Here is a 14,714-nt window from a genome sequence, read left to right as displayed (position 1 = left end):
CCCAGCGAGGAGGGGGTTGGTGGCAGGCGGTGTCCGTTCCCTGCGGCAGGGCGGCGTACACACGACAGACGTCTGTGTCTCACGGAGGCGGGGACCGGTGGTTGGCTGAGGTTCCCCTGTGGTTCGCCAATGGCTGACTTCGCACCATGGCCCCAGTGGCCAGGAGGATGAGGGGTCTCCCTGGGGCCGCCCTCATGGCCCAGTGCCTCCCAAAGGCCTAGTGTCGTCACGCCTGGACACTGGGGATTTAGGGATTCCCCATGGCGCTGGGAGAGGGCACAGCCCACAGCATGGGGTGCGTGCGCGCTTGTGTTGGCAGTGAGAGAGCAGCAGGCCTGGGAGCGGCTTGGCAGAGAAGTGGGAAGATGTTCAGAGCCCACTGCACTCTGTGCGGGGCAGCCTGTGGCCCCAGGGGCGTTTTGCCCCCGCGGATTCCCGGAGTGACCCCTGCTGGCTCTGCACTGTCAGGGTTCCGCCGGGCCGGGTGGTCCTGCGGGTGGGAGGTGGGCAGATGCCTGGGATCTGACTCGTTCTCTTCTCCGTGCGTGCGGGGCATGTGGGGGCGGGTGTCCGTGAGTCCCCTGCCTCCAGCTTGCCTGCCCTGACAGTGGGGGCTGGGCACCAGGGACAGAGCTTGGGCTCCCTTCTCTCACTAGCCTCACACCCGACACATTCTTGGTGCCTCGAGCCAGGCTTCTGTGGGGGCCAGAAGTGTGGTTTCCTGTCTTCTGTGGACAGAAGGTTCTAGACCAGAGGTAGCGTAGCCCTCCAGGCACAGTGCTGCTAGAGGAGCACCTGGGAAGGTTGTCCCACAGCTGCCACCCTTCAGGGCCTCTGGTGGTGACAGGTCTAACTGGGGTCTTGAGTGCCGGCCATCCAGCACCCTCCCCCCACCCCCCACCTGCCGCCCACAGAGGCAGGTCCCAGATCGCAGACCACAAGGGAGGAGCCCAGAGTGGGGTGATGGTCACCTTGGACCCAGAATGCTACAGTGGGAGGAGGGCTTCCTTCTGAAGAGGAGGGACGTGGCAGGTGTTTTTGAGCAGAAAATCCCTCTGGCGTCTAAGGTGCAGGTGGGAGGGAATGGGCGACCAGGTGGGCTGTGGGGTTGGGTATTGTGGCAATCGGGGATGAGGGTTAGATTTAGGAAGTCCTGTGTAGCGGCTCAGGAGGAGGGGTGGACGCCTAAGACCTTTGTCCGCAGCATGTCAGGACGCAGTGTGCTTGGGAGCAGAGCACCCTCCCATGCAGCCAGGAAGGGAGGCCCAGGCCTGGGACCCTGCTTGGCACCTGCCTCAGCTCTGGTGTGGTGGCTGCAGCCTGCCGGAGAGAACAGCCTTCCTGGCGGCCCGTCCCTGCCAGCCTGGGGCAAAGGGAACGAGGAGGGATGGGTCCCACCATTGTTTAGTGGGACCCTGTGTGGGGCCAATAGGCCACACCATTGGGTTGGGGGGCTTTAAGGCCAGGCTGCTGTGCGGGGCTGAGAGCTCAGTGCCAGCACCCCCCCCCAGAGGCAGGATGAACGCAGTCACCCTCGGTGACGGTCAGGATGCTGGGGCTGTGCCCAGAGCAAAGCCTCTCCCCTCCACACCATTGTGACAGCGGGAGCTGCTGCCTCGGTGCCTTCTCCCCATCCAGCAGGAGGCCTTCGGGGCGGGAAGGAGCAGGGAGCGGGCCCGAGGCTCCAGGGTCGGGCTTTCCAGCCATCCACATGGCAGCTGAGCCCAATAAAGGAGGCCCTGAGAGGCAAGGGGCTCGGGCCTGCCCCCACTCCCCACTTGCTCATTGTGCTGGGTGGCCGTTGAGGCAGGGACGGAAACCCCGGTCACGTTCCACCAGCTCACAGGACAGCGTGGAGCCTCCCAAGCCTCGGCGTTCCCGATCCGCGGCCCTGGTGGCTGGGCCTCTTGTCCTGCTGGGAAGGCCGAGCCTGGGCAGCGGCAGCAGGAACAGGAGGGAGGAAGGGCAGCCAGGTGGAAGTCTCTCGGGCACAGGCAGGTGTTGGTGGGGGAAGACTGCCCGTCCTCCCAGCCCAGTGCCAGGCTTCCAGCTGGCCCAGCGGCCGCTCTGGCCACCCAGGCCTCCCCTCTGGCGGGGCCCATGGCAGCCTTCCAGCCGGTGGCGCCACCCTCCCTCTGTTGGACACAGCCTGCCCTCTGCATGCCCCTGAGGCCACCACCCAAGTGCAGGAGGCCACTTTGTGCGTTGCGTCAGCTGTCCGCCAGGGGGCACCGTGGGGCCAGGTTCATGAGCTGAGACTGCACTGCCCTGCGCTGGCGGGCCCAGGACTGTGCCCCACCCCCCGCACCGCCCACCCCGGGTGACCTTCAGGAGACCCTGGGCAGGCTGAAGGGGGTGGAGCTGAGAGGTAGGACATGTGTCCCCCTGTTCCCGTTTCCCAGATGGGCACCCCAGTTGCCAGGCTCCACCACTGCCCCAGGTTCCCAGACCCTGAGGGAAGGAGGGCCCAGGGCCGGTGCTGTACACACAGCAGGAGAGAGTTGAAGCTCTCAGGGAACCCCAGACAGGGCCTGCTCATCCCGACTGCGTTAGGGGGATGGACAGAAAGTTCCAGTATGGTTCCTTTCCCCCAGGGCCTGTCCCCCGCATCCGGTCCACAGTCCCCGGCAGGCTCAGGGAGTGGGGCCGGGGAAGAGCAGCACAGCAGAAGCACAAATTCAAAAATCTTAATTTATTGCAGACTCTTCTCTGGTGTTGTAATTCCAGTGTTCCAATATTAATAAATAGACATTTGTTAAAAAAAAATCTCCAGTGTCTCATTTCTCATAAAGTCTTAAGTCACAAAAATAGGTTTACAGTTTTTCCTGTCTTAATACAACGGACAGTTGTTTTTTGGTAACAATTCTGATCAGATTGAAAACTGCAGCTCAAGGGGCAGGACCCAGCTGTGGAAGAGTGAGGACTCGGTGGGGGGGTCCGACTCGAGGGTGTTCACTGTTTGTACTTAGGAAAAGGTCTGGTCGGGTAAACATCCGAAGACACCCTTCTGCCTTCAAAACGCTGCTCGCCCGCTAAGGCACATTTGTAATTCATCCCGCGTGTGGACCCTGCGGTGTCGTGTCACTCCTGTGTGAGGTGTGTGGCCTGAGAACCGCCCCGCACCTGCTGTTCCCGGTGTGGTAGTGAACAGTGCTCACGTTTCCATCAACACGGAGCAGAAATCTTCGCTTTGACTTGATTCTCTTCCTGTTTTACGGTTTCTCGTATGTGGAGGCAGCTGTGCTAACCGTGCATTTGGGCGCCTGACTGGAAGAACAAAGGCAACACAAGAAGGAGACGTGTCTGAGTCATTCTGGGCCCCGTTCCACAGCCCCTGCGGCCACGCCGTGCCAAGTGCCCACTGTGGGACAGGCACAGCCGCTCCTCGTACGAGCTTCCAAAAAACAGCCCGGTAACCATGGCTGTGGCTGTGGCTTTGTCCCTCTGCACAATTGGCCATTTGAAGCAAAATGAAGTAATTGGTTGGGTTCTGGGGGCGGGGCCCCAGCCCGCCCAGGGATCCTCGGCATCTCAAAGAACTGGACAATTTGGCAGGAAGGAATGTGACATCCTGGAAGGCCCCACACCTCCATCTAAATCGGGAACATGTGAGCACTGTAAGATCCACCGGGAACAGGAGCAGAGGGACAAAAGACATCCCCCATGACGGATGAGGGCCAGGGAGACGCCGCAGGCTTAGCATGAGTCTGGGGTGGGGGCGGCGAGGGAAGGGCCAGAGCTAGGTCACCTCTGTTTCTCCACCACCAACCTCGGGGGGCTCCCTCCGTCCTGCCCCATCGTAGGCTGCTGGGAGATCCGTGGGACGGATCGTCGTAGCCTGTCGTAGGCTGCCCTGTCTCTGATCCATCACAGTTGGGGCGGCTGGGAGCGGAGGACACACGTCCCAGAAATGCGCCATGAATTCAGGAGGTCGCTCGCGATGCCCACACAATCCCCGCGTTCTGGCCGAGCACAGGGGCAGGAGCCTCTGTTCGAGGACGGCCTCTCCCCAACGCACTTCCCACTCTGATCTACCGGGACACCAGTTGCATCAACGCATGCCAGGTTCAAGTACAACTGTGCAATCTTCCTTGTATAAAAAAAATAGTGAGAGATCGTCCCACGGATCTCCCAGTATCAACAGTACAAATGCAAAATATACACAGGCTTTCCACCTTCTCAGAGTCCCGTACAAATATATAGAGAAGTATCTACACATTTTCAACAAAAGACAGTAGTTTGCTTCAAGACGAGGAATGTCTCTGCAAAGGGCCATCAAGGCCACCAACCAGGGGTCTGTACTGCAGGGGGCGCGCACATGGCCAGTGGGCCTCCGTCTTCCGCCTACGCCTGGCACCCCCGAACCCCAGCAAGCCAGGCCTGGCAGCTTCCGGCCCTGCCAGCTCTCGTGCTGGGCCCATTCCTGGCCTGCCGGTGCACGGCTCTGCCTCTGTCCGCAGTCGGGATCCAGATGAGCCAGCCCAGGAGCCCACACACGCATCCTCGTGCCCATGGCCTTTAGCACTTGTCACGGGTCAGCTGGGCCCTGGGCTCCTGGGGGCAGCCTGCGGCTTTGTGTCTGGACTGTGGGTCACACCAGTCATGGGGCTTCCACCGCAGGACCCCCTTCACTGCCAGGGCAGTGGCCCCCTGGGTTTCCAAGGTCCACGTGTGTGTCAGTGCAGCACAGAGGCCTGGCTGGAGATGGTGGGCTTGTCTCACGGTTTCCTGATGGTTCAGATTGAAGTTTCGTTACTGCCTCTGTGCGTGGGAAGAAGCCACCAGGCAGGCGGAGGTCAGCAAGAATGGCCCTTGCTCCGCATGAAGCCAGCAGGGGGGCCAGGTTGGAGGTCACGCTGGGGCAGACACCTACCCCCCAACTCAGGACGGGGGGCAGGATCCCCCAGTCAGGGGGCGCAGAGAGAGACAAGCTCGCACGTGGACACGGCTACACTAGGCAGGAGGGGGGCGGTCGAGTCTGCACCCTGACACCCAGGGCCCCCCGGAGGGCCATGCCCATCAGCGTCCACACAGCCTGCCCTGCTGTGGGGCAACCAAACTCAGTTTTCAGAGCGCCATTCTAGAAGACCTGGCTCCCACTCCTTGCTCCTCCCTTAGAAGTCTGTAGGAGGAAGGAGCCATGGGGGGAGGCCAGCAGGCCCGTCTGGAGCCAAGATCCCTGCTCCGTTCCTCTGCAGGGGTCCCCCAGAGGCTTGACTTCCTGGACCAAGATCCTTACAAAGTGCTTAGTCCCACAGGGTCTTAAGTCCCAGAATTTCAGGGCTGGGCAGGGCTTTAGGGCTTTGGCCAATGCAGCCGCCACCTGAATGTTGGCAGTCGGCCGCGCTGGTCAGAAGTCCACTTCGTCCTTCCGAGGGCTGCCGCTGACCCCGCGGGAGCCCCTCCCTCCACAATACCCCAGCACAGCCCCCGGGGCCCCTCTCTGGACTGGACACCTGTCCCCTTGGCAGGAGGCGGAGGGAAAGCTGGCCAGGCCGCCCCGGCCGCCTGCAGCCCAGGCGGACGCTACTCACTCGGAGTCGGAGCCCGCCGCCCGGGCGCGCCCGGCCCGCACGTTCATGGCCGCCCCGTTGAGGTGCTCGCGCCCCGGCTCCCGGTGCGGGCTCTTGATGGTGATGGTGCCGTCGGGGGCGCGGGCCCCGTCGCTCGAGCCCACGGAGGACGAGCGCGAAGACGCGGGGCTCTGCTCGCACTCGGCCAGCTTCTCCCGCAGCCGCGACTTGAGGCTCTTCTCGGTCAGCGGTGGCGGATAGGTGACCTTGTTTTTCAAGATGCCTGGAGGTGGGAAGGTGGGGAGTCGCGGTCAGCCTGCCGCGGCCGGAGCAGGGACCCGAGGAGCAGCCTCTGGGCCCAGCGGAGCCCCTGCTCTTCCCTCCTTGGTCTCAGCGACAGGCGGCGGGGCCAAAGGGTCACCCCCGTGCGGGGAAGCCGACCCGTGGAGACCCGGACCCACCCGCACCGGCCACTCCTGCGTCCCGCCCCGCCCCGCCCCCCGCTGCACTCCGCCCCGCCCCCCACCCCGCATGCACTCGGCCCGCTCCCCGCCACGCCAGCACCCCACCCAGACCCAGCCCCAATACCCGCCCCTCCCCGCGCCCCATCCCGCCCACTGCCCCGCCCTCCACCCACCTGCACCCCTTCCCGCCCCCACCTGCACTCCACCCCACCCCACCCCTTCTCCCCGCAGGGACCCCGGCCCCGCCCCTCTGCACTGTCCCCACCCAGACCCCGCCCCCTCCGAACACGGCCCCACCTCTGTCCCCTCCCCCGCTGAGGGGCTTCCCGGTCCCCCAGCTTCCCGGGAACAGCGCGGCCTCCCCACGCCCAAAGCACCTTTTCTCTGCTCCGGGGGCTGGCTGGGGAGCACGCTCGCGGGCCTCAGCGGGCCGCCGCTCTCCTGCTCCGGGGGCCGCTCCCCGCAGTGGTTGCCCTGCTCGTCCAGGTGCAGCTCCACGCTGACCTTGGTCTCGACCTTCAGGCGCGGCTGGTCGCCAGGCTCCTCACTGTCGCTGCCAGCCGGGCTCTCGCTGGGCCAGCCGGCCGGGATGTGGTTGGCCACAGCGTCCACTGAGGCACAAGAGCAGCCGTCAACAGCGGGGACTCCCTGCCCCCCTGAAAGCTTCCCTCGTGTCCCTCCGCCGGGAGCCTGCCTCCCACGCAGCCCTGAGCCCCGGCGGGCAGAGCTGCAGGCCGGACACAGTGCCACCCTCCAGGTGGGGCAGCTACAGCTCCTGATAGCCGGGGCCCAGCCCACAGTGCCCCACCTCAACACCCTGGCACCTCAACGCCGGCCCCCCAGCAACAATCGGGGCCAGCAACGTGGGGTCCTTGAAGTGGGGTTTCCCGGAGAGACCCTCAAAGACCTCCCTGCCTCTGCTCTGCAGATGCTGGGGGCAGGGCCTTCCCCCGCCAGCACCATCCCCCTGCTGTCCCTCCCCCTGCCGTCCCTCCCTCCTGCCTCCGCTCTCCATCACAGGAGGCAGGCCTCAGACACACCGCCCAACACTGCCTCACCTTTAGGGGTGCTGTGGACGGGGCCCCGAGCCGAGTCCCACTTGCCCTCGGCCTCTGCCCCATCGTCCTCGCTGTCTGAGGAGTGCGAGGAGGCGTAGGAGCTGCTTTGCTCATCCAGGGACAGCTCGCTGTCGGAGTCCGAGTCGTGCTCTGCGGGGAGGGCGGGAGGGCCGGAGGCTCAGGCCAAGGGCTGAGTGGGGCCAGCTGGGCCCGGGCACAGGGGAGCGATCGTTTCCCTGGGGACCTTCTGAATGGGATGGGCCACAGACGTCCTCTGAGCCTGTACATCCAGCAACCAAGAGGCCCATGGGCCTGACAAGAGCCAAGAAGAAGCTCCCCCCACCGGCCCCCCAGGAGGGACATGCCCAGGGGCCGCCTTCCAGGGGACACATACCGTGGTGCTTCTTGGTGCTTCTGGGGACAAAGGACGAATCTGGCTCCCCATGGCCGCCCCGTGCTGGCCCAGAGGACACGCTGAGCTTCTGACCCCCTTCGTCCCTAGAGAGGGTAGGAGGGTGGGCTCAGCGCCATCACTCGGGGGGTTGCATGACACGACCACCCAACATCACCGGGCACCTTTGGCATGTGCCAAGGTGGCCCCACGGGGCTCTGGAAGGTTCGTGGCCACGAAAGACTCCCGGAGCATGTGGGGAGCCACATGCCCTCTGGAACAGGAGGGCACACCACTCGGGCCATTCCAAGCGAATGCAGCCTGCGTTCGCCCTGAGAGCGGGGCCTCCCCCCGCCCCACCATGCCCCCGGGACAAGCGAGGGCACCGGCTCGGGCCTGACCTGACGGTGCTGTCCAGTGAGGCCGTGGACTCGCCCAGGGCCGTGCGGAACATGTTGGGCTCCTCGCTGTACGTGTGGTTGCAGTTGAGGGAGCGCTGCAGGAGGGGGCACAGTTATCGCCCGAGCAGAGGCCACTGGCCTGCAGAGGACAGCTCTGTCCCTGCAGCAGGCCCTGGTGCCAGCACCCTGACGGTGCCCCCACCTGGCACAGAGCACACAGGCCTCGTGGCGGCCTGGAGGACAGCACCCCCAGCCCCCACAGTGGTCCGAGGACGTCTTCCTGCCCGCAGCCACAGCTTCTGCTGTCACCCTGTCCTCTGTGACCTTGAACAATGGGGCTGTGATGAGGACAGACCCCATGTAGTGAACCTTGCTCCCTTCCCAGGACGTCAGGAATGGAATCAGGCTTGATGCCACTTTCCAAGGGGCTCTCTGATGCCAGGGTCAGCGGAGACCCGGCAACTATGTTGAATGCTTGGTCTAGAGACCCACAGGGCAAACCCTTCCCCCCGCCCCGCCCCGGTCCTCGGGCACCGCCTACCGTCAGCAGGGTGGCCCTCGTGGCAGCAGAGTCATCCAGGTGCAGCTTCTTCCCAGCAAGCACCGCCTTCAGGTGCTTCCGGACCTCTCTGTTGAGCACGCAGTGGAACAGGAGGACGAAGAGACCCTGGAGGGAGGGGACGGCTGGTCAGGGCAGGGATGGGCCGGCAGCGAAGCAGCTAGGGTCCTGTGGCTGCCAAGCCGGTGGGCACACCCGCCTGCCCAAGGACGCAGACAGCACAGCCACGCCATGTGCCGTGGAGTGCCGGAGCCAGCCTGGCCGCCGGGGCCCGCCCTGGGCGCCCCCTCCCCGGGGCCTCTGCTTGCCCAGGGGAGCGGGGACAGGGCAGCCAGCACGCCAGGGGCCAAGGGGGGCTGGTCCCGGCCACACCCCCAGCCATCTGCATCTCCAACATGACATCACTTGCTGGGAAGCCCTTAGTGGGAACTGTAAATGGCCAACACTGGCCCCGCGGACACGAGTGGGATGTACGCTGCCCCGCGGAGGGAGGATGAGCCCCGGCACTGGCTGAGCAAGGGACAGTGTCCCAGGGGTCCCTGGGAAGGCCCTGGGCAGACCGTGCACAGAGAGGCGTCACGGGAACGCCTGGCACATTCCGGCCACATGGTGACCGTCATGCCATGGCCCGTCTGCCCCAGACGCCGGGTCCAGGATCTCCCCCAGGCCTTCCAGACAGGAGGTAGCATAAGCGACTCATGACCTCACCAAGGCTGGCCCCAGAGAGGCCCGCCGGGTCATGGGGACGGGGACGGCCCACCTGTAAGCAGCTGAAGACAGCGAAGAGGTAGTGGAAGGCCAGTGCGTCCCGGTTCACGGCCAGCAGCCCCAGCAGCCAGGTGGCGCTGATGAGCAGCAGCAGCAGGAAGGCGGTCCGCAGCAGGGGGCTGCCGGGGGCGGGGCGGGGGTGACTCCGGGCCCCGCCCTCCCCTCCACCCGCCCCCTCTCGGCCCACCCGTCAGCCTCGCCACTTAACTTCCCAAAACTTTTTAAAGCACCTGGTCACTCTCCACTCCTGCGGCCACAGCATCACCATCGCCACCAACCCAGAAAGTCCCAGCCGTACCCCCGTGCCCCAACACCCTGCCGGGCTCCTCCCCGTCGCATCCAGGCCCCTCACACCTCCCCAGACCCAGCCGTCACCACCCCCTCCTCCCCTCCACCCATCCCTTAACAGGACCTGGGTGAGGGGCACAGAGGCCCATCCTGCTCCCTTCTGCCACCAGGTGCTGCAGAGCCTACCCCCTACTGTCCCCGGGGTCCCATGGGCCAAGGCGGCCTGCCCCAGGCCTCCTCATGCTCAGTGCCCTCCCTCTCCTCCACTACGTGCCCGCTGCCCCCAGCCTCTCCCCACTGCGGCCTGCTGATGCATCCACGTGGCTGTCATGTCCCCAGGGGCTGAGCTGGTGGGTGGCCAAGGGCCTGGGCACAGGGAGACGGGTGCCTTCAGGGGACTCTGCTAGGCATTCAGTCCCACACTGGGACCCACTTACACAACCCCTTTCCTTTCATAATAATGGTGCTTTCTTTGGCAGGAAACCTTCGCAGACAGGACAAAAATGACTGTGTTGACCTGAAAAACATTTTTTTAAAAACCCAAGTCAGGTGGCTGGCTGGTCAGTATCGCCACGAATCAGAAGACCCAACGCTTCTGAGGGTTTCCGCCTGCATCTCCAGGTGCGGCTGGAATGAGAAGGGCTCGCACGCCCCCTGCCTGCAGGACCCTCCCGAGGGTGGGTGCCCAGCTGCCTCCCAGCGGACGAGGACGCAGTCGGGGACAAACCCGCAGGTCCAATGGCGACACCTCAGCACTGTGAGATCACCCCTTCCTGCCCAACGGGCTGCTCTGACGAGCCAAGGACCCCACCGGCCCCCAAAACCCCTTCCAGCCCACGCGCCCAGTTTCCCACACCCCCAAGAATCGTGGGCTCTGCGAAACTCCCGGACTCACAATGATAACCGCTCCGATGGGCCCGGCAAAGCTCCAGATCAGGGTGTCTCGAAGGGACAGCCAGCAGAAGTCGGGGTTTCCATAGCCCTGGGGGTCCAGGCCCACCGCGAGTCCTGGACAACAGGGAGGGAAGTGGGGACTCATCCCGGGAGGGGCCCCTCCTGAGGGCCAGCCTGAGGGGGCACGTGGCCACAACAGCATTCCCAGCTCAGCGCACACACATCACATGCAGATCATACACACCACATACACATCACATATAGACCACACACACCCCACACACGACATGCACATGTCACGTACAGACCACACACACACACCACACACGTCACATACAGACCACACACAGCACACACATGTCACATATAGACCACACACCACACATACTACATATGCACATCACATACAGACCACACACACATCCCACACGTCACATACAGACCACACCCCCCACACTATATACACACGTCACGTGCAGACCACACACACACCACACACGCATCACATAGAAACCACACCCCCCACATACTACATACACATCACATACAGACCACACACACCCCACACACATCACAGACTACACACCCACACATGCTACATACATGTCACATACAGACCAAACACACACACCACACATACGTCAACAAAGACCACACCCCCCAAACATACTACATAGACACGTCACGTGCAGACCACACACTCACCCCACACACTCCACACATAGACCACACCCCCCACACGACATACACACGTCATGTACAGACCACACACACCATATACACACACCCCGTACATGTCATGTACAGACCACACACCCCACACACACTATATACACACATCACATACAGACCACACACAGCACATACACACCCTACATACAGACCACATACCCGACGCACATGACATACACACATCCCATACAGACCACACACCCACACCACATGCATCACACACAGACCACTCACACCCCCACAGTACACACAGACCACACACACCCCACACATACACTACAGGGTACACACGCACACACACCACACAACATATAGACCCTTCCCACACATTCACACACACTCTATGCAGACTACACATCCCACACACACACCACACACACCACAGACAGAACACACGCACACATACCCACCCACCCACACGCCGGGCGGATGTGGAGTTTCTGTCTGTTCGGTGCCACAGACAGAACCCTAAGCGGACCCGCACCCAGCCCTCAAGGAGCCCACACCACCCCTGAGCAGAGACGCAACCCCCCAGTGCGCACGGAGTGATCACACTCACGGCACAGATGCAAGGGCGGGGAGGGCCTCCTCTGCTAGGGGCCAGTCACGCTGGGTGTCTGGTACCCAGAGGAGGCCAGAGAGCTCGCCCGCCCGGGCCCAGGGGTGTGGGCTCACCGGCTGTGGGCTCCCTGGTGGGCGAGGTCACATGGGCTCCCCAAGCAGTGGTGGGCCCCCGGCCCGGGCCACCCCAGCAGGGCGGCTCCTCCAGTCCTCACCTGTGATGATGGCCGGGATGCCCCAGCCCACGACATAGTAGAACCTCATGGGCCCAGCATCGATGTTGCGCACCTCGGTCAGCATGCGGTAGACGTGCAGGCCCTCCACAAAGGTCCAGGCGAAGGTGCTGGTGTAGACGTAGTGCAGGAGGATGGCGACGACCGTGCACAGGAACTGTGGGGGCAGGGCATGGGGCGCTGGCTCAGCACCCACCCCGTGGGAGCCCGCCCCACCCTCGGACCAGGGGCCAGACGAGCACCGGGGGGAGGGCAGGGACCAAGTCCACGCACTGAGCAAACGTGAGGGTCTGCGGGTCGGAGGAAGGAAACTGAGTGAGTTGGGTTTTTCTGTGTGATTCACGCAGGAACGGCTGGGTGGTAAGGCGCTGTGTCTCCGCTCCCCGAGTGGAGCAGAGGGCAGGGAGGGAGGCACCGGGGGGCCACGGAGACCACCGCCCAACCCAGATCGGTGCCTGGAGTGAGCAAAGCCACAGGACAGGGGGTGGGCAGAGCCTCTAGCGTTTTCATTAAAAGCTGGAAACGTATTTTCCTGTCATGGCTCCAGATTCTTTCCTCCAGGCATTTAAATTTAAAAGAAATAGCATGAAAGCAGCCAGCCCAGGCTGCAGGCCCGACTGCGGTGCTGGCCTCCACCTGCTACCCAGAACCCCTGTGGGGGTGTCTGCAGGGTTCAGCAGTGGCCAGAGGGAGGGGGAAGCTTCGTGCTTTGTGACCTCACCACCAAATAAGGTCCTCCCGCCTCCACCAAGGTAACAGAGCCTTCTGCTTCCCGCCAAGACCAGACCATGGGAACGCGTCTGTCTGTCCCTGTCCTCGGCCAGGCAGGGCTGCCCTCAAGCCGGTGCCCAAGTGCCAGGAAGAGAAAACCACTTCCACAGGGCAGTGGAGGCCCAGCATCCCGCCCTCTCCCGACCCTGGCGAGCCAACCCAAAGTCCCTGAGAACAGGAAGAAAGCAGTGTCAGGGAGGGGCTGGGGACAGGGCGCGGTCACAGGGAGTCCAGCCTCTGTGTGAATCATCTACCGTGAGGTTCTCTAGGCCAGACCTCGAAGAGCTCAGAGCTCGTGCCTTGGCCCAGAGCAGCCTCACGAGGGGCTGCGCTGGCTGGGCCCCCAGGCTGCCCAGCTGGTGGAGAGCAGGTGCCCCTTCAAGGTCCTAAAAAGCCAGGCAGGCGCTGAGGAGAGGGGGAACGTGGAGGGGAAGGAAGAGAAAACCCCAGGCCCTCTTGGCCCCACCCCCACCCCCCTGGTCCCACCCACACGACCCTCCCCTCCTGCTCCCACCCCTACTCCTGACCCCTCCCACCCCCAGGCCCTGCCCCTCCTAGCCACACCCGCACCCAGCCCCGGCTCCTCCTGGTCCCACGCCCACTCTTTGGCCCGCCCCTCCTAGTCACACCCCTTTTGGCCCTACCCACAACCCACGGGGACCCACAGCTGTCCCACCCCCAGGCCACATCCCAGTCCCGCCCCAGTCCCTCCCCATTCCTGAGACATTCTGTCTGGTCCTGGCTGCCATGCCATCAGTGCAACCTCCCAGGGTCTCAGTGTCCCTGCCAAGGAGCCCCCCCCACCCTCCACCCAACAGACACAGGGCCACCACCCTGACCCACACTGGAGGCCGCTCTGCTCCGTCAGCTGCCCGCCAGTGTACCCTGTGGGTGGGAACATGCGTGACACCCGCTGCCACTGCCAGCCTGCACACGCGGCCTCTCCCCAGAAACAGAACCCCAGAGGCGGCGAGGAAACTCCTATAGCACTAACATCTGTCCGGCTCGGGGCAAAACAGGACTGAACCAGAAGAGAAGACAGCCCCGGACACTATGGCTGGACAACCCGCTCTCCGCCGCGCACCCCAAGGTCGGGGGACAGGAGGTCTGCCCTGGGCATGAGCAGAGCCATCAGCCCGGGCGCCAAGGGCAAGCCTGGGGTTGGGGGAGCCCCACACCACACACTCTCAGGGTCCCCCACATGCAAAGCACAGTGGGCTTAGACAAGGGACAACGGTGAGGAGGCTGGCCGGCTGGCTGCCTTCAGTCATGTGAAACGTAAACCCACAAAACCACCTTTAAAAAAAAAGAAGTGTTAGAGATACATTTTAAATTTTAATGGGGCTGTACGTGTACAGACTTTTGCCCTAAATGTACTACCTTTTCCAGAAACAGAACAAAGACAAAATGCCTAATAAATCATTTCAACCTGCCAGTAATCTGGGAGATGAAAAACCTCGCCCAGAGATGGGATTGTGAGTTTACAGAAAACCCATGAAACCCAGGCGAGGTGCCAAGGCCCTCGAACGATGCGCGGCCAGCATTCCTTCTCTCGCGCTCCGTGCCTGGAAGAAGCGGACAGCCTCGCTGCTTTCACGCGCAGTATGTGGCTGCAAGGCGTGGCTTGCCTCTGTGGAGACCACTCAAGGGCACGCTTGAAGGGTTTGGAGATGAGCCTTCACCTGTCTGATGCGCTGATAAGGACAGGCAGGGAGAGGTCCCCCTGCCTGGCTGGATGCACGCAAACCCTGCAGGGCTCCACGTGGGGATGGCACCTCTCCCCCACCCCGGCCCAGCACCACGGGGAGCGCCCCGGAGGGCAGCAAGGAAGTTTGCGCTTGGGGGTGTCCTCTGCCAGGCCTGGTGCTCCCCGAGTCACGGCTAAGAAGCCCCCGGGGCCACCAAGGCCATCTTCCCATGACGCTTTGCCTTTGCCTACCCCCTTCCTCCAAAGGAGGTTTGGCCACCCCAGAGGGTCTCAAGGGGAGCCCGCTGCCAGCAGCAAATGACGAGGAAGAGCTCAAGTGTGCCGGCAGCCCTGACCAGCTAGCCAGAACATTCTCTCTTTGCCTTTTATGCCG

The 14,714-nt window shown here is 63.4% G+C and overlaps 1 protein-coding gene across 1 annotated transcript in view; it reads right to left on the bottom strand.

Annotated features, from left to right (window-relative positions):
* Nucleotides 1-4,297: 4,297 nt before the first annotated feature.
* The window catches only part of CELSR1 (cadherin EGF LAG seven-pass G-type receptor 1), a 131,853-nt gene continuing 121,436 nt past the window's right edge, over nucleotides 4,298-14,714 (bottom strand). The window contains exons 25-35 of the mRNA XM_032882764.1: nucleotides 11,845-12,019; nucleotides 10,338-10,450; nucleotides 9,880-9,959; nucleotides 9,147-9,273; nucleotides 8,369-8,494; nucleotides 7,828-7,922; nucleotides 7,430-7,533; nucleotides 7,036-7,185; nucleotides 6,355-6,588; nucleotides 5,535-5,796; nucleotides 4,298-4,761 (exon numbers count right to left, since the gene is read on the bottom strand). Coding sequence (XP_032738655.1) covers nucleotides 4,737-4,761; nucleotides 5,535-5,796; nucleotides 6,355-6,588; nucleotides 7,036-7,185; nucleotides 7,430-7,533; nucleotides 7,828-7,922; nucleotides 8,369-8,494; nucleotides 9,147-9,273; nucleotides 9,880-9,959; nucleotides 10,338-10,450; nucleotides 11,845-12,019 — 1,491 coding nt within the window. The 3' untranslated portion in view covers nucleotides 4,298-4,736. The remainder of the gene's footprint in view (nucleotides 4,762-5,534; nucleotides 5,797-6,354; nucleotides 6,589-7,035; nucleotides 7,186-7,429; nucleotides 7,534-7,827; nucleotides 7,923-8,368; nucleotides 8,495-9,146; nucleotides 9,274-9,879; nucleotides 9,960-10,337; nucleotides 10,451-11,844; nucleotides 12,020-14,714) is intronic.

This window comes from Lontra canadensis, unplaced genomic scaffold (assembly GCF_010015895.1).
Source record: "Lontra canadensis isolate GAN:19392208 unplaced genomic scaffold, GSC_riverotter_1.0 scaffold84, whole genome shotgun sequence".
NCBI classification, from domain to species: Eukaryota; Metazoa; Chordata; class Mammalia; order Carnivora; family Mustelidae; genus Lontra; species Lontra canadensis.
The sequence above is the reverse complement of the archived record's forward strand: the minus strand, read 5'-3'. Positions and strand labels throughout refer to the sequence as shown.